The sequence below is a fragment of the Protomyctophum parallelum genome (genome assembly GCF_964188405.1).
Source record: "Protomyctophum parallelum genome assembly, chromosome: 15".
In the NCBI taxonomy this organism is placed as follows: Eukaryota; Metazoa; Chordata; class Actinopteri; order Myctophiformes; family Myctophidae; genus Protomyctophum; species Protomyctophum parallelum.
This window is the reverse complement of record NC_139710.1, coordinates 45,972,190-45,997,531: the sequence shown is the minus strand read 5'-3', so window position 1 is coordinate 45,997,531 and position 25,342 is coordinate 45,972,190. Positions and strand designations below refer to the sequence as shown.

The following is a 25,342-nucleotide window of genomic DNA, read 5'->3' as shown; positions in this document are numbered from 1 at the left end:
TCGCATTTGTGGCTGATTGGATGTTGTATTCATGATCTAATACGACTCCCAATATCACGTGTACCTAATTTCATGCAGGAGTAAAACAATCTGTGATATTTGTCACATTTGTGGTGGATCTGAGTGAAATTGCTTTGAGCTCTGTATTGTGCAAAGGCCCCTCAACATTTATGTCAAAATGTGGGTTAATCGGATGATTCATTCATGATTTGGGTTGGTTTTTGTAACAGGCTCATCTGGAAGCCAACTATACAGTAAGGGCAATTGAAAAAACATCGGGGTGGAGGGACTGGCCTACTGGCTATGACGTGCACGAAATGTCGGACGGTCAGCCACACACACACACACACGAGCGTGCTCGTGTGTGTGTGTGTGTGTGTGTGTGTGTGGCTGTGAGTCGTGAGTCAAAGGAAGGCCTATGTGTGGCTATCTATCAAATGCTTGTAATGGTTTATCCATTAGGGTTACAACATTACCTTTGCCAGCTTCTCTTGAAGGCCCTGAATCTTAATCTGCTGCTCGGAATTTGTCTAGACAAAAGGACACAATTATATGCACCTTTTAAGATATGCAAAATCACATTTTGAAGTCACTGTCGCTGTCTTGAAGTCTTCATCAGTCTATCCACAAATGTATGGTTAAATTAAGTCATAATAGAAGTTTATTTACAGACAGGTGACAAATTAAAGGAAAAACATGAATAAATGAACAAATGCAGATGCTTCCATACAGGTGTACTACTTAGTAGTTAGATTTGTTCAAGATAACAAGACAAAAGATGTACAGTGATTTGTGTGTCCAGACTTTTCAGCGTGCGCCACTCACACACACAGACATACAGTATACCCACATCCACATGTATCAAAATAGCATTCCTTAATTACTGTGTTTATTTAAAAGATTGATAAGAAATTACCAAATGGTGACGCACCAGAGTGGCACTGAGTGCAGCCTAATGTTGGTGCATTCATAAATACTAGACCTGTACGTGCCCATCGGGCCGGCCTACTTGAGAACGATGCAACTTGGGAACCTAATAATACCCGTTGTCATAGCACCCGTTTTAACTATCTGTCTGTGTTCCACATGGAGATCTCTGTATCTGTCTGTCTGCCTGTGTCTGAAGAGTGACTGTGAAAAGTGGACTGGTTAAGTAATCAATTGGCAGGTGTGGGGTTGCCATGGTAATCAATTGGCTGAGGCAGAGGCTGGAAATTGCACAGGTGAGGGTATTTAGGCTGATTAAACCCACTGGCAGAGCCTGACCAGAGCCTTTTGTGGTGGTTCTGGAGAACCGTGGATCCGACCGACTCAATACCGGGCACTGCACTCCCTGCGGGGGTGTGGACCACGTGTGTCGAATGTGAAGTCGGTGGGGTTAACGGTTCTCGAGTTACGTGCATTACAACCGTACACACACACACGCACGCAGACACACACACACACACACACAGAGACGTGGCGCATTTATAGTCTGGTCTTTACGTCATGGGGTGCTCTGATTCTGATATTATCAGTTACAGTAATTTTTTTCTAATTAACGGTAATTCATCCGATGTATGAACGTCATGATTACAATCTATTTTGTTACACATACTGAATAGATGTTTGATGAACACACTAGAGTAGCCACCAAATAAGTCACTTATTAAGTCAAGTCAATTCGTTCGTTATTGGGGCACGGATGGCAAATTCACATTTGAGAGTTCAGTGGTGCAATAACCATAGGCATTGTTCTACAGCGTGAGGAAAAAAGTGATACGGTGAGATGAGTCATACAGTATCCTCATTTTCTCCATAAGTGGGTGAGTAACACCAAGAGAACAGCAAAGGCCTGAATGCTTGCCCTCTACACTGGCGGTTCCAGTGACCCTGAATGCTTGCCCTCTACACTGGCGGTTCCAGTGACCCTGAATGCTTGCCCTCTACACTGGCGGTTCCAGTGACCCTGAATGCTTGACCTCTACACTGAGCGGTTCCAGTGGCTTTTTGTTATGCTGTGGAAGGCATTTTTCTAGCATGGTTTTGGGTCCACTTATCTCAGAGGCGTTGAGGGAAGGGTCCCTGCAAATCAATACGAAGTTAGGCTGAGTGATCACGTTTATCCTACTCCTGCAGTACGTTGAAACACTTCAATCCTGATGGGAGTGGTTTCTTCCTGGATGACAATGCCCCCATACACAGGGCACAAGGGGGTCACTGAATCGTCTAGTAGAGGCCAAGACACTTTTTATGCAAATGTCAAGTGAAGCTGTTGTAGCAGCTTGTGTAGACAGTTATGTTGATATTGCTTTAATTTGTCACCCGTCTACAGTATGTATATCCTACCCTCACACATCACAGAAAACCCTTACTTCAGTGTGCAAACTCTGCAAACCAATGGATTAATGGAATACCTTTTCCAGTTTGGCAAGAAGCTCCTCCGTTTCTGCTTTGCCTTGCTCTTTCACCTGTGAAAATATGTGTGAATTTTATCCATTACCACTTGAGCCATAACATTCTGCTAAAAGAACAGATCTACAAGCTCAGAATGAATCGCAACGCTGCACATTGTGAGCTTGTAGATCAGCTATTTTCGTGTGGAATTTAGTGTGTAGCAAAAAGAGGATATAGAGCCCTTTGGAATCCGTTCAGCTAAGTACAGGGTTTAAGTGTTAATGCAATCAAACATAGCAGCAACATAAATAATGAAAATTAATAAAAGGATAAAGGTTAGGTGGCTTTAGACTTGCATATCATTTCCCCCTTACATGCAGTACCTGTACTTAGACCCATTTAGGCTCAACAGTTACACCTAGTCTGTACATCTATCACTAAATAAACTAAACTAGACTGACTACACTACAGACCTTCTGCATCCTGTGTTGGTAGTCAGCAGCTTTCCTCTTCAGCTCTTCACTGCTCTGTCGAGACTCCTTCAACTCAGCCTCGTACAGGTCACTACGGCGACGGGCAGCCGATAGGTCCTCTTCCAACTGCCTGATGGCAACACGCATCTCCTCCAGCTGGGCATGGTACTCCTAGAGAGAAGGCACAGAGGAGAGGAGGGGAGGGGAGAGGAGAGGAGAGGAGAGGAGAGGAGAGGAGAGGAGAGGAGAGGAGAGGAGAGGAGAGGAGAGGAGAGGAGAGGAGAGGAGAGGAGAGGAGAGGAGAGGAGAGGAGAGGAGAGGAGAGGAGAGGAGAGGAGAGGAGAGGAGAGGAGAGGAGAGAAGAGAAGAGAAGAGAAGAGAAGAGAAGAGAAGAGAAGAGAAGAGAAGAGAAGAGAAGAGAAGAGAAGAGCCAGTCAATCAGATAATAAAAAGTAACATCCTCCTTAGCCATACTGGTGCTGAACTGACAATACAATTGAATGACCAACTGCCTGATGGCAACATTTGGGGTCATAGAAGAATGGTCTGAGAGCCTGCGTTGTGCCATTTAGGAAACCACAGTTTTCTATATGTGTAAAAGTATAATTAAATTTACATATAAGGTGTGAATGTTTGCTAGGTGGGTGTGTAATTAAAAGCAGTACTAGTGTGGCATTAGTTGAAATACACACAATTTTATAATTCATTTCTTTCTCTATTTTGCTTTTTTCAATAAAAAATAAAAAAGTGATCAGGCACCAGACGAAGAAGATAAATGTATAGATCGTTAGGTCATTAACTTGACCTAACCGCCTCACAATGTTGGTGAGGCGGTTGTGGCGGCAGTGGCACAGGGTTAGAGTGGCCGCATGGGAACCTGCCTAGTTCAATCCCGGACTCCCCCAGAGTTAGTGTCGAAGTGTCCTTGAGCAAGACGCTGAACACCTGAACCCCTAATTGCTCTCGATGTGCAGGTTTGTGCCTTGCATGGTTTCCTCCGCCATCGGTGTATGAATGTGTGTGTGAATGGGTGAATGTCATGCACAATCAATGTAAAGCCCTTTGGATAAAAGCACTATATACTGTAAATGCACCATTTAGAAAGTGTAGAAAGAAAGTACAGAACATGACGTGCCTGCCAATAGCCACAGGTGTAGCATATGCAGCAAACGTTTAGCAGGCCTAACCCTAACTAGGATCCCATTAAACTCCGTTTATTCAGCCCTTAGGGTTATGGAAACAAAGTCATTGATCAGAGGGAAGTGGATATTTGGTCCCCGTTTAGAAGATCTATGGTACATATGATCTATAATGCAGGGTGTGTGTCCAAACTGTGGTAGTTAAACGGTGCATTACCGGAGTGCCATGTGAGGGGAACGTTGCAAAGGGATTGTATGTATTTTGACTCAGGGCCCTAACGTATGCCATGCCATACAGTACCTGCATATAGCAGGTTTAGAACCTTCCACTATCCGTAAACATTATCTTTCGGCCACACTACCCACTATACAGTAGATTATGCCGACTACTATGTTTGCGGGTTGAGGTGTTTGTTGGCATGTTGTTGATGCGCTTTCCTTGACCACAAAGGTTTAGGTTTTAGGACAGTGCCCCAATGAAGGCTGTTCGCTGTCCTTCGTTATGTCGTCTGTCCTTCATTATGTCGTCTGTCCCTTTATTTCAATTAAACTCAGACGTGGGGGAAACAAAAGATGAAAAGAGATCCAAGAGACATCTGTCACGCCTTACTCCTGTAGCCTAATGTGTCCAAGAGACATCGGTCACGCCTTCCTCCTTGTGTCTCATGTCCAAGAGACATATCTTGACAAATCAACTTAACCCATTTTGGGCGGGAACCCCTTTTGGTGTTTTAAGCATTATGTTATACTTTAGCTATTGAAAAATAGCAGATCTACAACTTGTAGGTCTGCTATTTTTGAAAAATCGTGAAAATGTGGCACAAATCTTTGAATATATATTCTTTCAGAGCAAACGTTTTTAACTAAATTCTTTGCTCAGGTCAAAATGGGTTAAAGATAAAATGTTCATTCTCAGTTAGGTTATTTTTTAAACAGCATAGATGCATGACATAAACGTTCCCTATACCGTCAGAGCCGCAACTGGATACTATAACCATACTGTTGTACAGACACAGTAAAAAGAAAGCCACGAGGCTATGTATCCATTACATTCTTACATGACGAGAGGTATTTGAACATATTGTATGAGCTATGAATATGAGAGTTGTGCTGAATTTGGATGGATTTTGATTGCAAGCAGTGTACACACTGTCACCAGTGATGTGTTGAGATATTGCACTACTGTTCTGTTCCATTCTGTTATGTTGCTGTAGTGTCCCTTATAGTGTTGGGAGTGTTGAGGGATTCTGGGATAGATTGCTCATTCTGTATGATAATACATTCTGTGTGAAGCTAAGAAAGCAAAGGGAAGTTCTCTGGCATACAACTGTGTCATGGCCTTATAATTCACTAACATAGTACACACATTATGAATGCACATTGGCGCGCATCTTCATCCGAATGTGCTCTCTAAATAGCGTGCATCTTCATCCGAATGTGCTCTCTAAATACATACAAGGACATATGTGCACTGTCACTACACTTTATATAAGACAATTAATCGCAATAGCCTTTAAAAACATAATGTCTCACTGTGCATACAGTAAGATAGCAATGCAACAATTGCAACTTATTTTAAGATCAACTCGTAGATGAGCACATAGAGGAGCGCAAAAACATTAGGCTATTTTTATTATACATCGTCGGCGCTGGAAGTGAACTGAATTGATTGGACACTAGCGATGACACCTGCATTGTAGCTATATTTGTGCCACTTTGCACCGTCCGGGTGCAAGACGCAACACGCACACACACACACACACACACACACACACACACACACACACACACACACACACACACACACACAAAACCTGGCCTTGCATACAGTACATGTACTGTATGTCTACAGTACATACAATATCTATCCCTGACCCTTTTCACCCTACAGTATTAACATTAATTGAATTGTGGGTGTGTTTCATTCACAGCACTGTGGGTGTTTCTGTGTGGCAGCATGAGGTTATCTGTACAGAACGTATACCGTTACATGTTACACCTAAATGAAACACACCCACAATTAATGTTAATACAGCTGCGTTTACCCGTGAAAATGGCTCAGGGAAATCTATTGCCCTGACCTGCCTCATTCCACTATAGCATATGATAGAATTAACACAATGTCCGTGGTAGGAAAAACACCAAAACATCTACTGTATCTTCCCCTCTGTCTTTCTTTCCCTTACCAAACAGTATAAGGCAGAAAAGCACTTCAAATGGGAAACTGGTTGTTTATGCCAGAGGTACAATATATTCTTGACCCAGAAATGGTGGTTATAAAACCACCTACAACAACTACAGTACATGCCTTTGATAACAATCTTTACATATATGGAATTATACAACTATCTCATATTTAGTTTAAGAGTGGTAAAGGCTTGGCTTGCAGCAAGTGTCTTTGGGGTAATTAATGTAACTTTGACATCATATTGATTAGGGTACATCAGGGTACTCCAACTACTCCATGTGGATTTGAGTTTTTTCTTTTTCTGTGCTTTTTAGAACTTTCCACTCAACGCACCCTCGGGTCCTCTGTCGATATGAATGCATTGAAGTTCGCCAGGCCCATACTGTATATATATATATATATATATATATATATATATATATAGGCATATCGGTCAGATCGGCAGGATCTTCATATATTTCTGATCAGACACATTGTATACTCATTTACACACTGTACTGTACACAGATTTCACCCTGCAATTTATGAGATGTAAGACATTTTGTGGAATACATCAAAGTGTAAGTATTGTAGGCTCTAGGCTGTGTGACAAAAAGTGTGTTTATTGAACACACTTGATTTTAAGGCAGTAGTGACACTATTGCGGACATACTTCACATGGGTTTATGAGTAATCAGTTACTGGTGTTAGGCCCAAACCACACCAATGCAACTCCTTGCAACAAAACAGTTTTAAGGAAAGGACATGTTACAGCAAAGCAACTCCTTGCAACCGTTTGGTTGCAAGGAGTTGCATGACGAACCATTGGTGTGGTCTAGACTTTAGCGAACACCAACTCAGGACTCCGGTCCTGAATCACTGCAGTCCCCACTGTCCTGTCTAGCATCAGGGTCTTGAGCTCGGCATTGTTGTTTGTTCCACTGTCGCGCCGTCGAAGCTACAAAGCTTCTTGCCTTTCCTGGCTGTGCCCTGATTTGACTCCCACAGTGTCAGTTTGCTAGTAAGGGGGCAAGAGTGTCACCCAGTAGGACACCCAAGTTTTAGGTGTCACCGTTGTGGTTTAGAACCTTGGCTCGAGTCTTGTTGTAGCTTGCCTCGATCTATCATCTGGAACTATGTAGGCCCGGAGAATGTTCTTGAGTTGCCCCGATGGATAGTATCAAAAGTTAAAACGTAAGCTTTTTGGAAGTCAATGAAAGTGATCACCACTGACAGTGGCCATGTACTGGCTCTGACGTCCTCAGAGCCAGTATATGCCTGCCGCCCTTTATTGTGTTAATAATAAAGGTAAGGCACATACACTAAACAAGAAAAGTTGTAGTATTTTCATTCCTACTGTACAATTCCTACAAGGCCTACAGTAGGCGACGTTCCTTTCACAGTCTCCTGGAACAATTTACAAGCCTTGGTTGTTTTTATTTGCTTTTCTCTCTACGGTCACTGACAAATTATAATGCCTCATCACAATCTGTTATGTTTTCTGACCCAACACTGCATGCTTTGCGAATGATAAACACTACAGTCGCATGCCAGTGCGTGGGAGACAGATGATGCCTGGATGTAATGCAGGATTTAGCTGGCTTAAATATCCTGCTGAGAGTCGTTCGTGGGAACACGGTGTAATATAATGTAATGAAGTCTCATGGGTAGATGACAGCCTAGGAAGTAGTGAACCAACTGTCCTCATAAGGATGAGGATATTAGCTAGTTTCTCTGTGTAGCCTAAGGCAAGGCACGTTAATTTGTAGAGCACATTTCTGCAACAAGGCTATTCAACGTGCTTTACACAAAACATTAAGCATTAAGACTTTCAGACAAAGAGCATTAAGACCTCACTAAAAGGCAGTGGCAGAGAAAATTATCTTCAGCTTTGATTTAAAAGAACATGGTTCTGGTAGTATATAAAGACTGAATGCTGAATTGTCTCAGTCTGTTCTGACTCTTGGTTCAGAAAGCAGACTTGTCCCAGACAACCTGTTCTGGATCAATCATGATGTAACACAAGATCAGAAATATATTTTGGTCCTAAACCACTCAATGTTTTATAACCAGTAATATTTTTAACTAGAGTGATGTGATCCACTTTCTGGGTTTTAGTGAGGATTCAAGCAAGTGATTCAAGTGTTCAGAATCAACTGCAGATGCATGATAAATTTGTAGGCCTGTAAAGAAGACACAGTTAAAGTCGTCAAGACTACTTAAGATTAATGCATAGACAGGTTTTATCAAAATATCCTAAGGCGATAGTACGGTGAATCTGTAATTGCCTTAATGTGCCTGTTGAAATGCTGGTCCATGACTACACCAAGATTTCCGTTAACAAATTAAAGCTGAGCACAGACTTTTATTCGTTCTTCCTTGGCCCTAAAAATAATTACTTCTGTAACAGAGAGAGGGGTAGTGCTGTGTCTCTAATGAGAGAGAGAGAGAGGGGGGGGGGGGATTGCACCACTCAGTTCATGATTTTTTATGAAAGCTTTAAAGCCAGCTCTCCACCACGCTGATACCGACACGACTCGGCCATGGAAGGAGTTGGAAAGCGTCTTCTGTCGACAAGCTGCCGTCGATATCGCCATGACGATGAGTCGGAACCCGTTGATGAAGAAGTAGAACTGAGCATGGTCGATCATTGCCGACCTCGGTAGCCGACTAGCCATCGATATTCGTGTGGTAGTGCTACTGGGAAATTGTAGAGTGGACCTCTAGTCTGCTACTGGTGTAGTGTAGTGTAGTGTAGTGGATCACACAACGCTCGTCATGTTTCAGGGCTGACTACTGGTGCAGAAGCAGGCCTAAATAAGACAGAAACATGTGCCTGTTGCACTAGATACTAGTAACATATCTATATCTATATCCCAACTCTCAATTCCTATTCCAATTCCTTTTTATCACGTTTGTATATGAGCAGAGAGGGTTTGCGGAGCATGCATGCTCTTTTGAAGAAGAATTGGGGGTCAAGTTGAGATACTGTGGAAACAGCACTACTCAGTCACTTTCTACACTCACATTTTCCAAACTGGTCTAGAGACTCTATTCAACAAGTTAACAACCCCTCTGGTCACAGGAGCAAAGCAGCTAGCCTTCAGATTAGGGCTGGGCAGTTAACCAAAACCAACATTATGAACCAATAACAGATCTTGCTCATGTGGGTTATATCAACAAAAACATGTGACAGGGTGGGGGGAAACATTTCCATATAAGCAAAGATCCACCAATCAGAGAGGTCGATGTTACTGGATGTTACACTGTAGTGTTGTGGCTGTGGGTAGTTAACCATTTCTCAGTGCGACATTTCAAATGAAACATGTTTTTTTTCCTTAAAACTAGATTGATTGCATACAGACGTATGGCTTCTACAAGATCATATAGCATCATTTTCTTTTTTTTCTTTTAGATATTTTTTTGCGGCTTACGCCTTTTATTGTTTTTTGAAGGGACAGACAGTAGGCTGACAGGAAACGGGAGAGAGATGGGGGGATGACATGCAGTAAAGGCCGTGTCGGGTCCGGGAGTCGAACCCGCGGCACACCGCGACCGGTCCACCAGTCCGGTGCCCAGACCGCTACGCCACGGCCTGGGCCCTATAGCATCATTTTAAAACCACGATCCTAGTGGTATGTCTACATTGGATTAATATGACAGCTGATAATGATCGAAGTCCGCTACGAGGAAAGGCATGGCATTTTAACTTGGCCAACACTGGCTGCAAAGTCCTATTATAGTTCACTGTGCAATGGTGCCATAACAAAATAGTGTAGACAACCACTCTACAAGGTGCAACGTGTCATGTGACACGTTGTGAGCTTACACTATGTAGATCAGCTATTTTTTATAAGTTTGAAATAATCGCGCTACTGAATTGAAGACACCCAGCCTTACTTAATCATGCTAGTGTTAAGATACAGTGGCTCCTATGAGCCGTGGAGTGGATTATAGATGTTATGTCATGGCTCAAGTCATAAATTCACTGCTTCCTAAACGGTGGGATCCAAGGCCCCACTACCTCATCGTGACAACCCACTGCAGCCCCTTCTCTTCACTTCAAGGTACAATATATGGATCTCGTTGCCATGGCAACCATTGCACAATAATATTCAGCGCCTGGTAACCAGTAAACAGTAAGAAAGATGAGCTTGTTTAGAGGTACCAGGGACAAGATGGGCTCTATCTTTGCCAGTGGCTTACCCTTTAGCCTTACCCGCTAATACCCGTGAATTATGGACAAGGCAGCTGGCACTGTCCCTAAATGCGCAGTATTTTTTTAGGGCCGTACTACCCTACCTGCTATACATTATGCAGACTCCATTATTAGCGCCTGGAGGTGTAGCCGTGGGGCATGGGTGGGTGTGTTGTTGCACTTTCCCTAGAATTGCTGCCCATTGTTTGATTCCAACACCGCCCGCTATGCCAAATTTGTTTGGTACAGTGTGTCTGCAATGGACATATCCGCCATTGTCTGGGCCCACAACGGCACAACATTCTCAGATCTCCTTCTCTGTGATGCACATTTTCCTATAACCCATTCTGAACGGGCACCCATTTTGGTGTCGGCATCATGTTATGCTTTAGCTATTGAAAAATAGCAGATCTACAAGCTCATATCGCGCCACCGAGTGGCGCGATACGAGCTTGTAGGTCTGCTATTTTTTGAAAAACCGAAGAGCGACTGACATTTTTAGAATCTGATCTCAGCTCAGAATGGGTTGATCAGACCAGTGTGTGTACAGCGTAAACCTCGTTATGAATCTGATCTCAGGTCAGAAATGGGATAATCAGCAGAAGTGAATGTGCGTGGTGTGCGATGCATTCGCTCCATTCAGTTTCATGAATTCCTCAATTGCAGGAAATAATGAATGGATTACAATAACATAAAATTCTCCATAATCAGCAACATGTCATTGATACTTACTTATGTCTATCAAATAGGGTTTATATATACAGGTAATCAAAGACTAGAGGGTATGAATCAAACGTCGGGTGTGTAATGTCATCGGGGCCTCAATGCCCAGTCCGATTGGCACAGACCCACGGCACTTCTGAATTAAGTGATTGTAAAAATATAAAGTGCAGAGATAGTTCATTGAGACATGGAAGTTAGAAGGTTTATAATATACTGCCCCGGACCCCTGGTATTTTTATTTTTTGGTATTCACACAGCCAGCAATGGAAAATGTAGTCTCAGTGACACATCTAGGGGCCACAATCTGCATTCAAAGATTTTCCTAGAAGCTTTGTCATTGGTCGATTTGCCTGTCTACTTCCTGATTGGTTAGTCATTTCGGTTTTCTTTTCCGACCAATGACAAAGCTTCTATGAACATCTTTGAATGCAGATTGTGCCCCCTAGATGTGTCACAGAGACTACATTTTTTGGGGAGCGTTTTACTCATTGCTGGCCGTCTGAATACCAAAAGATAAAAACCAAATCATTAAAATGTTGACATATTATTGCTTACAGCAGCTTTAATGCTCAATCTGAGCTGAAGAGTCTTAATTAATTACTGTAATTATAATTCCTTGTGTCAATTTGTTTTCATCAGCAGTCGTCAGTTAAGGTTATCAAAGACAAATGAGCGGTGCGCCTGTCACAGACATGCGCAGAGCAAGTTCAGCCAGGAAACTCCGGCCGCCTCAGCATCACATTCTCATTCACATGATTCACTTCATCCAATCACACACTCATTCCATCTTCATACCGGCTATTTAAACTGGAGGTTTGCACTGCTCAATCTTCTTGCTTGCTTGCTGCTGCACACTGATACTGCCTGTATGCTTAAACCTTTGCCGCTCACCCTCCTCCACCCCAGCTACCACCTGTCGTTTTGGATCTGCTGTTTAGGTACCGGGGATTCGGAGTCCCTATGGTTGGGACTGATGCGCTTGATCTGAGTACCTAAAAAGCAGATCCAATTCAATATAACAAATATATTGCTCATTTTATATTCAATAAATAATATATATTCCATCCATTCATGAGTTGTCCTGACTGAAATACAATGTTGTTTGATATGCTATACCACACAGACCATTCAGTTGAATTAATCCAGAACACAAGCAGATTGCTGTAATTATAGTTCTCTATAACAAGCAATGTGTGAGTGATAATAATAAATATTATCAAATATTTCAAGGCAACGTCGCTCTTCCATGGGCAGAGAGGGAGAGAGCATAAGATTGCACTGGAGATAATGGTCTTGCGCAGTCTTCTCTAATAAAGGCAATGGCATCTGGCATGGTGATTGGTTTTAATATTTTAACGGCCAAACCACACCTATGCATAATGTAATGGGTACAGTGCATAGAGCTTTAATATATGTAGAGAACGGATTGAGGAGTGACAGCCCCGCAGCCCACAGTTCACTTCAATGGAAGTTGCTCAGTGGTGTTTTGAAGGACCTGTAAGAACTAGTCTTCTGGGTAGTATCCCTCGAGCATTGATATGATTGGTATGGCTATTATCATAGTACCCTTCGCGCTGTTCTTGTGGACGTCACGTCCTACGTCGCGATCTGGGGAGACCTAGGTTCAATTTCTGCATAGGATCGTAGGTTATGGATGTTTTATATTGCAGCAAAGAAATTATCAGTTCACCACAACGATTCTCAATCTGTGGTGCCTGGGCCGTGGTACAGCGGTCCAGGCACCTTGGCTGGTAATCCAGTCTGCCGCGGGTTCGACTCCCGATCCCGACAGCCTTTACTGCATGTCACCCCCCCCCCCATCTCTCTCCCCATTTCCTGTCAGCCTACATCTATCCCTCCATAAAAATATTAAATAAAGGTGAAAAAAAACAATTCATGTTAAAGCACGATACATTGGTTCCACTGAAGCTGGAGTACAAAATCGATTGATTGATCGTAAAAAATTAACATGCACTGAAGATATAGCCTCACATAACCAGCCTTCATCTGCATTTGCAATGCATATTGCTCCAGGCAGATTAAGTCTGGCCCCTCTCAATTGTGGGAGGACTTCCAAGCCGAAGTCGTGACGAGCCAACCAGATTAATCTGGAACCAGGCTATAACCAACCAGGGCCCAGTATTCAAATATGGGGCGGGACATTGCAAAAATAAATCGAATACTGAGAGGGACGAGACTAATATCCACACGCAGTGATATTAGTATCACTACGTGAAGCTACTGAAGATACACGCCACCCATCTGACCACTTGTGTTATGTGTTCAGACGGGCAAGCCGTGAACACTTTCAATATTTTCAAGTGGGCCCTCATCCAGAAAAGGTGGAGAACTGCTGTTTTACAACGCAGCCCAGCATTCCGACGTGTTAGAAGCTTGTAGATCTGCTATTTTCACTAGTTTGGGTCCTGGGGAGAGTCCCAAACAAAGAGAAGATTTCTCTTTTGGGTGTTGAGCTAAAACGCTTAGGAACCAGTGCTGTATAGTTCAGTACCTGCTCTTTGATCTCCTGCAGCTTGTTGCTCTGCTCCCTGATGTCATGGAGGAGCTGCAGGGCTTTGTCGTCCTCCTGGGACACCTCCATACGAGCCTGCTCCAGACTGCTCTTCAGACTCTGCAAATAGTTCATCCAATAAATAAATCACAATTTATTTTAGTGAAAAGTAAAAACAATCTACAATCTCAGAATGGGTCGTATTGTTATGTGTTGTGAGCTTGATCTGCTATTTTAACTATTTTAGTATAAGATAACGCTTATGTGGCCAATCGATTCGTAGAGATATATATATTTTTAAAATATATATTCATATTAATATATTAAATTAGCATATTGACTAGTATTTAATTAATCGATTATGCACTTTGTGTGTGTGAGAGTGTGACCCACGCACAGACATACACACCAGAACACGTACATGCACACTGCACACATTCCCATGCATGCACACACATGTGCTTAGAATGCACTTGTGTGTGCACTCACACACACGTGCATGCCACCCATGCGCATACACATCACACTTGCAGGCATGCATGCACACAAGACTATCTGCATGCACGCACGCACGCACGCACGCACGCACGCACGCACGCACGCACGCACGCACGCACGCACGCACGCACGCACACAGAGCTCAGGGTAATACTTACACTGCACTCGGTGATGTAAGTGGCCAGGTCCTGTTCCAAGATGTTTCTCTGGGTTTCCGAGGCCTTCAGCTCCACGTCCTTCTGCTGCAGCACTGACTCCAGGTCAGACATCTTTCTCTGGACCAATGAGATCTCCTGTTCCATCTGGGAACCATGAGCAACACCAATCAGAATCATGCTTACTTTATACTTCGTCGTACAATGGTGCCATGTGCCAAAAATTGCCGATCTATACAAGCTCACAACATATTGCATATCGTGAGCAATTTTTGATGTTTCGATTGGCTATTTTCGGTGTGCAACACCGTCACGCAACGAAGTATAAATCATGCTTTAGAATCAGAAATGTTCATATTATCGAGTATACTTCACAATACAAAGCATTATGTACACATACATACTTGAGCAATATTAACCACAGGATGTGATGTCTGTACAATTAGACAGTTCAGGACAATACAATAGATCAGTGGTTTTCAACCGGTGGTCCGGGGACCATGAGGGGGTTCCAGGTGGTCCCCAGCTAAATGATGGTGGCTTAGTAATCAAATGGACCCTTATAAATCTTTAACTCTTGAGAGTGGAAAATGTATACCCTTGGACCCTTACAGGTCCATTTCACGGTCTCAAGAGTTACATTATTGTTAAACATCTGCATTAAAGGTATCTTCAGTGATTTCACTTAATTCAAATAACACTTTTCTTTTTTTGTGATAATCCTCCCTACTAGTGTGCTGACCATATAAGGAGTTCTTCCCTATCCCCAGTTCACCCCTGGGGTAAAAACAAACAAACATAGGTTTAGTTTTTGGCTAGAGGGCCCATCCTTCATCGAATCAGGATAGAGAGGGGCCTCTCATGATCGAGCAGAGTCGGGTCTTGGTGTGCGTGCTGTTGGCCTGTTGCACGTCCCCCCACTGTAGAGTGTGTGCATGTGCACATCTTGTTACCGGGGCGGACCAGTTTTTTTTTTTCAAATCACTGAATGCTCCTTTAATTAATTTACAACAACTCTACACAATTAGAGAATGTAGAATAGTTGGCAAACGTTTGCCTGTTATCTCTCCTAAAGGTACCAACATCAATACAGCATGGAATTGTTGACAAAATCTTATCCAACGACAACAAAATATTCTTTAGTTTTGGGTCTGAGAGGTTAAATCTCAAAAAATGGTGGTCTGTGTCTCAAATGCCAAATAAATAATGGGCCGTGATATTAAAAGGGTTGAAAACCACTGCAATAGATGGAGACTACAATACATACATACCCCTTCACACATGTGCTTTGGGCATCCAATCAAAGTGAACTTCAACAGCTTGAGCAGAATGAGGAATTATCATTTTATCATGTTTCGGCAACATGTTGCTCGATAGATATATTACTTCTTTTCAACTCGGCTGAAGCAGGAATTAGGCTTCACTCTATACCAGTAAGACGCCCTGAGGGCGAGAAGCGATGGACGAGTGCTGGCGCTTTGGCATGGGGGGTCAGATCAACATATGGAAGGAATTCTGAACTTGGCCATATATGGAGATTGTCTCGAGTGTACAGGGTTTGATGAGGTCAGATCAACATTGAATATCAGAACATGGAAGGATCAACATATGGAATGTCAAATCAGGTCAGCTCCATATATGAAGATCTAAGGGTTTGAGGTCAGATGTAGAGTTGCTGGCCGGCTCCATATATGCAGATCTAGGTGATGATCCAGTCTTCTCCATGTATGGCTATCCAGCGTTAGATGAGGTCAGTGTCGTGATCTTCATATATGGAGATGGCCATATATGGTGGCATGACGTGTCACGAGGCATGACCATATATATGGAGGCGTGATGTCACGAGGCGTGACCATATATGGAGGTGTGATGTCATGAGGAGTGACCATATATGGAGGCGTGGGGTTACTAACTAACTGACGGACGGATAGTAAATGTGACCTATGGTCGCAATAAATTCTGTATTTGATCACAACACAAAGCACAGGGACATTTTACAAGCACATGATTCTGCTAGGTTTCACCACGAAAAAAAGTGTTTTAAGTATCTATCTCTCTACTTCTACCTACCTACAGTACATACACCTAGCTATACCCATCCATCCATCCATCCATCCATCCATCCTGGGTTCGAGGTTGTAGATTGGCTATTTTAGCAATTATTTATTTTCTAAAAATTATAATACAACGACTTTGACAAAATGTTGAAAATTTGACCAAAATAGAGATGCCACGGTTAATGTGATTGACATATTTCTTTAATGAAATTGTTGAATAGTATCAATCAATCATCAAATTTGCCAAAAAGAAAATGCATACTTAATTCAGTCTGACCAGAAGCAGGGTTAAAACATATTGTATAAACCGGCCATACAAATTAATATATCAAATATCAAAAGCAGATAGGAGGTATGGATCCCCCCAGCAAATCAAACCCTACATCCACCCATCCATCCAAAATTGTACGCTGAACGGTTTACTGCTAGCTAGCAGACTTTATTCACTGGAACTCCTACGGTGAATTAGTTGAGCATTATAAGGGGTCTTGCTAAATGCTGACAATGGAAAATGTGAATGCAAATGACTGATAGTCGACAGTATGTGTGTGTGTGTGTGTGTGTGTGTGTGTGTGTGTGTGTGTGTGTGTGTGTGTGTGTGTGTGTGTGTGTGTGTGTGTGTGTATATGCATTTGTTTGTTCCCATACATATACTGTAGATGTATGCTGCATACTATGCCTGTACTAGTTATATATGTATATGTGCATGTACTGTATAGTGTCTGTGATTACAGCAATGATGTGATGGACAGATGCAATTAGATACAGTAGCTATTCCATTGCACAGCCTCAGGCACAGTGGAGGAAAGAACACTAGGACAAGCAGCCCTGCCAGCACTTACTGTGAGACAAACACACAATGCAGTCACAACAGACAACACAGTCACAGCATAATAGAAAAACAAAGTGCCACAGCATGAATTAAGTGCAGGACTAAAGGCAGAAACTATCGATTATTTTGTCAGCAACATGTTCTATCGCTTACTTTTTTGATTAATCGAATAATTAAGAAACAGGTTTTAGATTTTAGATATCAACTAATCGGTGCAAAAAAGTTTAATTTGTTTTTCATAATCAACTAAATTACTATATACGTAGTTCACAACCACCTCAAAACATGCATAAGATGTTATTGTTGTAAACTGTTCAGATAGATGCATGTTGTTTACTTAGATGCAACTCTTCTAGTTTACTTTTGTAGTATGTACTAGTTTGTATCTTTTTTTCTTAGTGCTCCAATTACTAAACCACTTGCCCTGTTGATGGTTGCTCTGGATAAGAACCAAGATTCTAAATGACTCAATTCTAAATTGTAACCTACTCTTAAGAACGTTAACACTACCCTACAGTAGGTTGAGAATAACACATTCTAAAGAGCACAAAAAACCGACAACCATCCCAGAGCTGCAATCTATCTTCACAGTTAAGTCACATAGAGAAGTGGCGTGGAGCATTAAGCAGACGTAAAAGCACATTGACAGACACAAGGCAACAGCTACGGCGCAAATGCATCCTCACAAACACACATGCTGCCTTTAGCAGGTTCTCACAGCACGCCCCTTAATGTGTGACCAGGAGGGTTGGGTTGATAGAATTTGAAGTAATCTAGATAATTTAGTGTAATTTCACCAATGTTATGAAGTACAACCACAATCAAGCGATATTCGAATATGTGTATGATTAGGTAAATAGAATTGCACTGACAATCTGCATTTAAAAAAATGTGTCAGAACAATCAAGCAAGTAATTTCCAATTCTTTGAAAAGTATATGATTATATAGTACTTATAACATTTTGATGAGGTTACTGTAATTCTGTTAAATGTAATATGTTACTACCCAACCCTGGTGAAGGGTGTAGTACCTGCGACATGTGTGTCGTAAACTTCTGGCAGCTTTGAGTATTTTGCTTTTTTTGTAGTGATTTAATTTAAAGGTTTTTCCAAAATGGAGATGGTCTTGTCTAGAGAGACGAGGGATGTAGTCCCTAATCTGTAAGAGAGAGAAACAGTGTAGGAGAGAGGAGGCATGTAGAGAGAGAACAAGAGAGAGAGAGATGAACCACAGTAAACACTTTATTATACACAGCCACTCCTGAAAGCTGAGAGGCTGACTCAAAGCTTTTATTTAAAGCACTTTCCTTTTTCTTTTTTTTATAATCGCCATATGTAACTGCCATAGCCTTTGAAGTGTGTAAAGTAAAATGACATCTGTGCCCACATGGTTGTTATTATTAATGTTACAGGATCTACGACAAATCAAGCACAATACCTGACTGCTAGGGCTTACCAAAATAAAATACCTGCATGGTCACTCTGGGACAGGGAACATAATTATTGACAAAACATCTGTGCTGTTATAATTGTTATTCAAAATTAGGTGTTCCAAATAATTAATCAATCAATAATGAAACAAATTTTACCCTTTTGATGAAGCAGTGCACCACACCACAGTAAGGATAAAAGTACAGGATAAATAGTTGAGACTAGTAAAAGTAGAGCGTAACAATATAATATGAAAGATAGATTACTTCAACCCTCTGCACCTGGGCGGGTCAAGTGTGCATAGTGCATAGGGCACCAGTAGGTGGAAATAGAAGCAAATGTGCCATGTGTATTCTATCAGCAATAAAAATGGCATATAAATAGAAATCATGAGACCTTGAGGACTGACCAGGAAGCCTGCAGTTGGACTGACTGGACATACAGTACTGTAAATGAATATGCATGAGCACTCTATCACAGTAAAATGGCAGTTGCGTACTGTATGTAAATATACAGTAAATATAAATATAAGCACAGGTACATATACATGTATCGCCATAGTATAGATGATTATCAAATTAAAATAAGATCAGCTTTTAGGCAGCAATAGCAAATGCGTGAATCTTGGTTCATGTACGGTACTTTACTAGGTCAAGCGTGTGCTGTGTATTTATATAATGTGGATTAGCATTTACTGTACTATACAGGAGATACAGTAGTCTCTTTCATAACCACCATTGGCTACATTTGCCAGCCACTGTGATCAAGAGGCAGGCGGGGAAATGAGTGACAAAGAAATAGAAGTGCATCTATTAAAAGCATAGGCTCTAACTCCCACTCTCCTTCACCCAGGAGCAACAGCAATGACAACAACATACTGTAGGGGTGTAGGCATTGAGGCAGCTCATTATTTTGAGCCACAACCATAAAACCAATGCCATTCACTCTCCAAACCATATTACGCTGGTGATCACACGTAATATGTGTTGGCCACAGCACATCACACAAGATGTACTTTGATATCTCCTGATGAACAATAATGGCCGAAAAAAGCAGTTCTACAAGCTCATACTGTAAAGGACGATGCATGCTCAACTTTTAGGACCACCACAGTGGTTGGGAAAACTACAACATGACGTCACGTCGTGGTGATAAGAGACACCGCTCACCCCGACACATCTCCATTTTTACTAAACCAACGTTTTTATCACCAAAAAACTGGAGCATGCATCCCGCTTTGGCTTGTAGATACAGTGCGTGGCACCGTCGTACGAAGTACAATTCGGGCTTCAGATATCATCAGTAGGTCTATACAGAAAGACCTGCCTTTGGCACTCAATACTAATACAATGGCGGGGGTGTGGGGAAGCGTGTGTGTTATTTGTTTTATTTTTGAATCCGCGCCCCCCTATTTTACTTTCCTGCAGGACCTGCACCAACATAATGCATAATGCATCACGTGGAACAATGCTTTGCCCAGAAATGTGACTGATCTAATCATCTGCTTCAAGGTTCATTTTGGGGGTGGGTGGATTGTTTTGCAATCAATGCGTGCATGTGTATGAGTGCGTGTGTGTGGACAGTATGTGCGTGCGCCTGTATTTGTGTGCGTAGCAGAATATCGTCTGGTATTTTGGTATCATCAGCCTGACACGATGGAGGAGGATGTGGCTTGTAATGAGCGGTGACAAGTTGATGGATTCAGGGTGTGTGACAGTAAGCGTTAGCATAGCTGAGGTGACTTGCCAGTAAGCAGCCCCAGCTGGCGTTAATGTAAAGTTCTCATGGTGCCTGAAGTTCTCCTGCAATTATTACAGTAACCAGACATAAGGTCTTTTATTAGTTTTTTATTTTCATAGGTATATTTATCTCGTCACTCTCTGATCTAGAGTGAAGAGATACAGGAAAGTAATAAGGTTAGAGAGGAGGAAAGATAACGTGGGTCCCCACACATTTCTATGTTCAGTATGTTGCCCTAATTGGCTTTGATAGAGAGGAGCCCCCACTGGGAGGACATGGCACCTCCGTCCTACTCCTCCCATTCAACACCTCCCCAGCCCATAGAAGTCGCTAGAATAACAACAAAGTTCACCACTCCCTGCCCGGCTCACCTACCCACATGACCAATAGAATAGACCTTTAGTTAAGCCCCTCCCCAAACTGCTATGGTTCAATCACAGTTAAGCATAACATGGGTTAGAACCATTAGACAAACCTCTCAGCTAGTCCGGCAGCCAGGGTTGTGGCACCCTGCATGGGCAAGACCTACACTGTAAAGACTATAATTTGTTTGGGCGGAAGTTGCGGGATTTTAGTATCGCCCAAGGAAATTATGTTGATGCTTTACAAATCAGTTTACATTCTCCGCGAATGAAACTGAATGAAACAAAGTGTTGTGATTGGTCGGGAAAATATCTTATCCAGGGGAAATACATCTGACGGATGTTCCGGAGGATACATCCGCCGATAGCTTCTCTGCCTTACGTTGTGACCAGGCTTTTCTTTTTGCAGATAAGTAAGCCTGGGACCGAGGCTAGGGTTGTGGGGAGGAAAATTTGGTATAGTTTTTTTTATTTACCTAAAATATTGTCTATATACTGTACATACATTCATGAATCCACTTGCTGACCGGCTGTCGGTATTGAGCAATTTCTTATAGGTTTATATGTGACCTTACCATTGACATCCTATATAAGGCAAAAATGTCAAACATTACAAATTTTCATTATGCTTTAAGTAACATGTGACATGTCAAACTAGGGGGTTTTCATGATTCTGAATCCAATCCAAGATCCAATCCAATCCATTTTGGGGAATTTGGCTATGGCCGATTCTAGCCCAAGGAGTGCTTTTTGTGCAAAGCTAATGCTTGCAATGGATTCAGAATCATGAAAACCCCCTAGTTTGACATGTCACATGCTACATAAAGCATAGTGAAAATTTGAAAATCTTGCCTTAAGTTATATAGGATGTTAATGGTATGGTCACATATAAACCCCTATTAAAAAAGATTGCTTAATGCCGACAGCTGGTCAGCAAGTGGATTCATGAATGTATAGACAATATTTTAGGCCAGTAAATACTACCGGTACATACCAAATTTCCCACCAATAGTTTTAACGGCAGGCCTTGTTGACGGATTTGGAAGAGATTTTGAAAGTCTGTTTACAAAAATTAACCAGTATTTCATGTGTAAAGTCCATGATATATACTTTGGAATGAATGAGCCCGGCTGGAAAGTGTCCAACCCATGGGGAGAGGGCAGGGTTTAGCTAAAGATCTATTGTGTTGGTTGAGTACTATAGACGAATCCATGGAGAAGTTCCCTGTAGGCCAGATGTAGTTAATCAGTGCTGGCGATAGCTGCAGTGTAAAGCTGCGCTTAAGGGTACACAGCAGCTATGGTCACACCCAGGGCACCCTTTTGTGGATTTGTTTATAGACGCCAAATGTCTGGCATGCTGTAAACAAAAATTACATTATTTTAAGTCTTCTTTAACTATAACTGTCCAGTTAATTTATTGTGTATTTGGACATTTCAGCCTTATTGGAGAGCATGGTGACAACAGGGGAGAACATGGAATAGTGTGGGAATGGCATCCAGCACAGGTCATGTCAGACTCAAATAACCGAATGTACTTCATCATCAGTTCTTACAATATGTGGAATTCATACAGTACAGGTATGACCAGGCCAAGTCAACAACACACCCCTTATCCCAATATTATGTTTTAAGTATGCATGTTGTCTACTGGTCAGAGACTGTTCTGTAACTGAAAGGTCACAGGGTTGGTCCTTGCAGCCACATATGTGCCAATCCTAAAAATAAAAATAAAGCAAGAAACTTAAACCCATTTACCGGTACTTCCAACCTCTAGGTGTCAGTTTTGTCTGCACCATGTGTGTGTTTTTATAGGGTGCAGCTTCCTCTATTGTCAGTCATTGGGAGGTGGTGTCGGGAACCATCCAAGCATGAATCACCAGATGTGAATCAGATCTGGCTGGGTTCCACACAGCCTTGAATGTTCAACGACTGTCTATAATGAGCAGAGCTAACAATCTGTGCAGCTGGGCTCCTCCTCAGCAATAATTAGCTCCCCAAGAGCAATTACCAATAATAATGCTTTTAAAGGGCCATTTCGACCAACGGGTTGACAAGTCTGACCGTTGAGCCCTTTATTATGAATATTCAAAGAAAATATAAAAGTCAATGCAAGTCCAATTCAATCAACTATAGAGGCACCTTTTATGCTATTATTCTATGAACTGGGGTGGGGAAAACATTTATTATCTACACTACAGTAATGGAGTTTATAAAGTTCAGGAGCAGGACCACACCTCCAATCCAGCTACCTCCACCTCCTATCAAGCCACCTCCAATCGGGGTAACCTCCACCTATATGGTCCATCTAAACCACGGTTCTCTCTCTGTTCTCACTTTCAACGCCCTTCCCCTCACCCTAATTCTCATCCTACTCCCTCTTTAACCTCTCCTTTTTTACAGGTCCCTGACAGGGGACATTCATTGATAGTGAATAAGCCTTTAAAAAGTGACTTTAGTAGTTTTAATGTTAATATCTAATAATTTAGACCTAAACGTTGTCACTCAGCTGAATAAACTGCTGCTCTATAAGTGAAGACAGTGTGCGGGACCTCTTTCTTCTCATGATTTACATTTGGTTGCCGGTGCAAAATGGCCACCACATGACTATGGTCAATGACAATTCAACATCAATGTAACAATGGAAAACTGTACAATCCATGGGAGAACATCAGCTTCCATCGCAGTCGAGGAGCTCTGTGTAGGTTGAATACATTTCCCTGGCCTGTGAGTCAGAGCTGCTGAGGAGGAGGAGAAAGTGGAAAGAGGTTGCATGCATCCCAATCATGCTGCTACTCTACATTCAGTCTGCAGAGTGACCAGGGGCCAGGGCTACTGTACGGATCCATGGGCAGCTCTACATTCAGTCTGCAGAGTGACCAGGGGCCAGGGCTACTGTACGGATCCATGGGCAGCTCTACATTCAGTCTGCAGAGTGACCAGGGGCCAGGGCTACTGTACGGATCCATGGGCAGCTCTACATTCAGTCTGCAGAGTGACCAGGGCTACTGTACGGATCCATGGGCAGCTCTACATTCAGTCTGCAGAGTGACCAGGGCTACTGTACGGATCCATGGGCAGCTCTACATTCAGTCTGCAGAGTGACCAGGGCTACTGTACGGATCCATGGGCAGCTCTACATTCAGTCTGCAGAGTGACCAGGGCTACTGTACGGATCCATGGGCAGCTCTACATTCAGTCTGCAGAGTGACCAGGGCTACTGTATGGATCCATGGGCAGCTCTACATTCAGTCTGCAGAGTGACCAGGGCTACTGTATGGATCCATGGGCAGCTCTACATTCAGTCTGCAGAGTGACCAGGGCTACTGTACGGATCCATGGGCAGCTCTACATTCAGTCTGCAGAGTGACCAGGGCTACTGTACGGATCCATGGGCAGCTCTACATTCAGTCTGCAGAGTGACCAGGGCTACTGTACGGATCCATGGGCAGCTCTACATTCAGTCTGCAGAGTGACCAGGGCTACTGTACGGATCCATGGGCAGCTCTACATTCAGTCTGCAGAGTGACCAGGGCTACTGTACGGATCCATGGGCAGCTCTACATTCAGTCTGCAGAGTGACCAGGGCTACTGTACGGATCCATGGGCAGCTCTACATTCAGTCTGCAGAGTGACCAGGGCTACTGTACGGATCCATGGGCAGCTCTACATTCAGTCTGCAGAGTGACCAGGGGCCAGGGCTACGTACTGCACGGGAACTTCGCAACGTTCGGCATGGCGACTCGTTTGCTTTAGGCTCAAGTTTGCTTAAGACGGCGCGCCTCCAACACATTGAAAACAAGTGCTCCATAATGTTTATTACAACAATATTAGCCTACTGCACGAATCCATAGGCTGCTCTACATCCAGTCTGCAAGTGACTTACACTCACTGTCCCCTTTCCCCAAGAGGACCACAACGGAAACAAGCCTAACGGCTTTCTTGTGACTCTATCCTTTTGAAATGTATTTTTCAATAAAGTAATCAATCAATCAATCAAAAATGTAAGCCTCATTTATACTTTGTTGTAAAATGGGGAAACTAGCATAGCCGCTCTACAGTACAAGCTCATAATGCTTCACATTCAGCACACTGGTAGGTACGACAGAGTATAAATTAAACGACTCCTACTGTTATCTAGTCCCATCTGGATGGATCCATCAGTTCATTCTGTTTTATCTGCAAATAACAAGGGGATGTTTAATTCCTAGTACCGTAACAACAACTGAAAATTAGAGATACCGGCAAGTGACGTCGTGTGTCCACCACAGGCGGTTGCCACAGCAGCACTTCTACGTTTAAAAAAATCAAAGAGGCCTGATTATGCTCTGTCTGGTTTTCAGCATCTTTCATCATGCCATGATTTGAGCACAACTGATATGATATCTATTGTACCTGTGTGGTTACATGATTGAAGAAGCAAACCCTTTGTAAGTAAAAGACTCAAGGTATCTTGGTCAATGGACACACAGTAAACAGTAAGGGATTTGTTGCAAGTAATTTATACCCAAGGCTCCAGATGGTATTGGTTGTGTAGGGTAGGGTGTAATCCTTATATGGCCTACCTACAGTATAAACCACAATATCCCCAATGGCTCTGAAACAAGTGCCTTCCTCCTCAGGATTACACTGGTATTGTGAAGTGCCTATCCAAGAATAGTCGGATGATATGGTATTGCT

The 25,342-nt window shown here is 42.6% G+C and overlaps 1 protein-coding gene across 1 annotated transcript in view; it reads right to left on the bottom strand.

Annotated features, from left to right (window-relative positions):
- The window catches only part of citb (citron rho-interacting serine/threonine kinase b), a gene marked incomplete at its 5' end in the record, with an annotated part of 73,918 nt that extends 59,530 nt beyond the window's left edge, over positions 1 to 14,388 (bottom strand). The window contains 5 exons of the mRNA XM_083785073.1: positions 477 to 530; positions 2,397 to 2,450; positions 2,850 to 3,020; positions 13,589 to 13,708; positions 14,245 to 14,388. Of these exons, the coding sequence (XP_083641199.1) occupies positions 477 to 530; positions 2,397 to 2,450; positions 2,850 to 3,020; positions 13,589 to 13,708; positions 14,245 to 14,388 (543 nt within the window). The remainder of the gene's footprint in view (positions 1 to 476; positions 531 to 2,396; positions 2,451 to 2,849; positions 3,021 to 13,588; positions 13,709 to 14,244) is intronic.
- Positions 14,389 to 25,342: the final 10,954 nt, after the last annotated feature.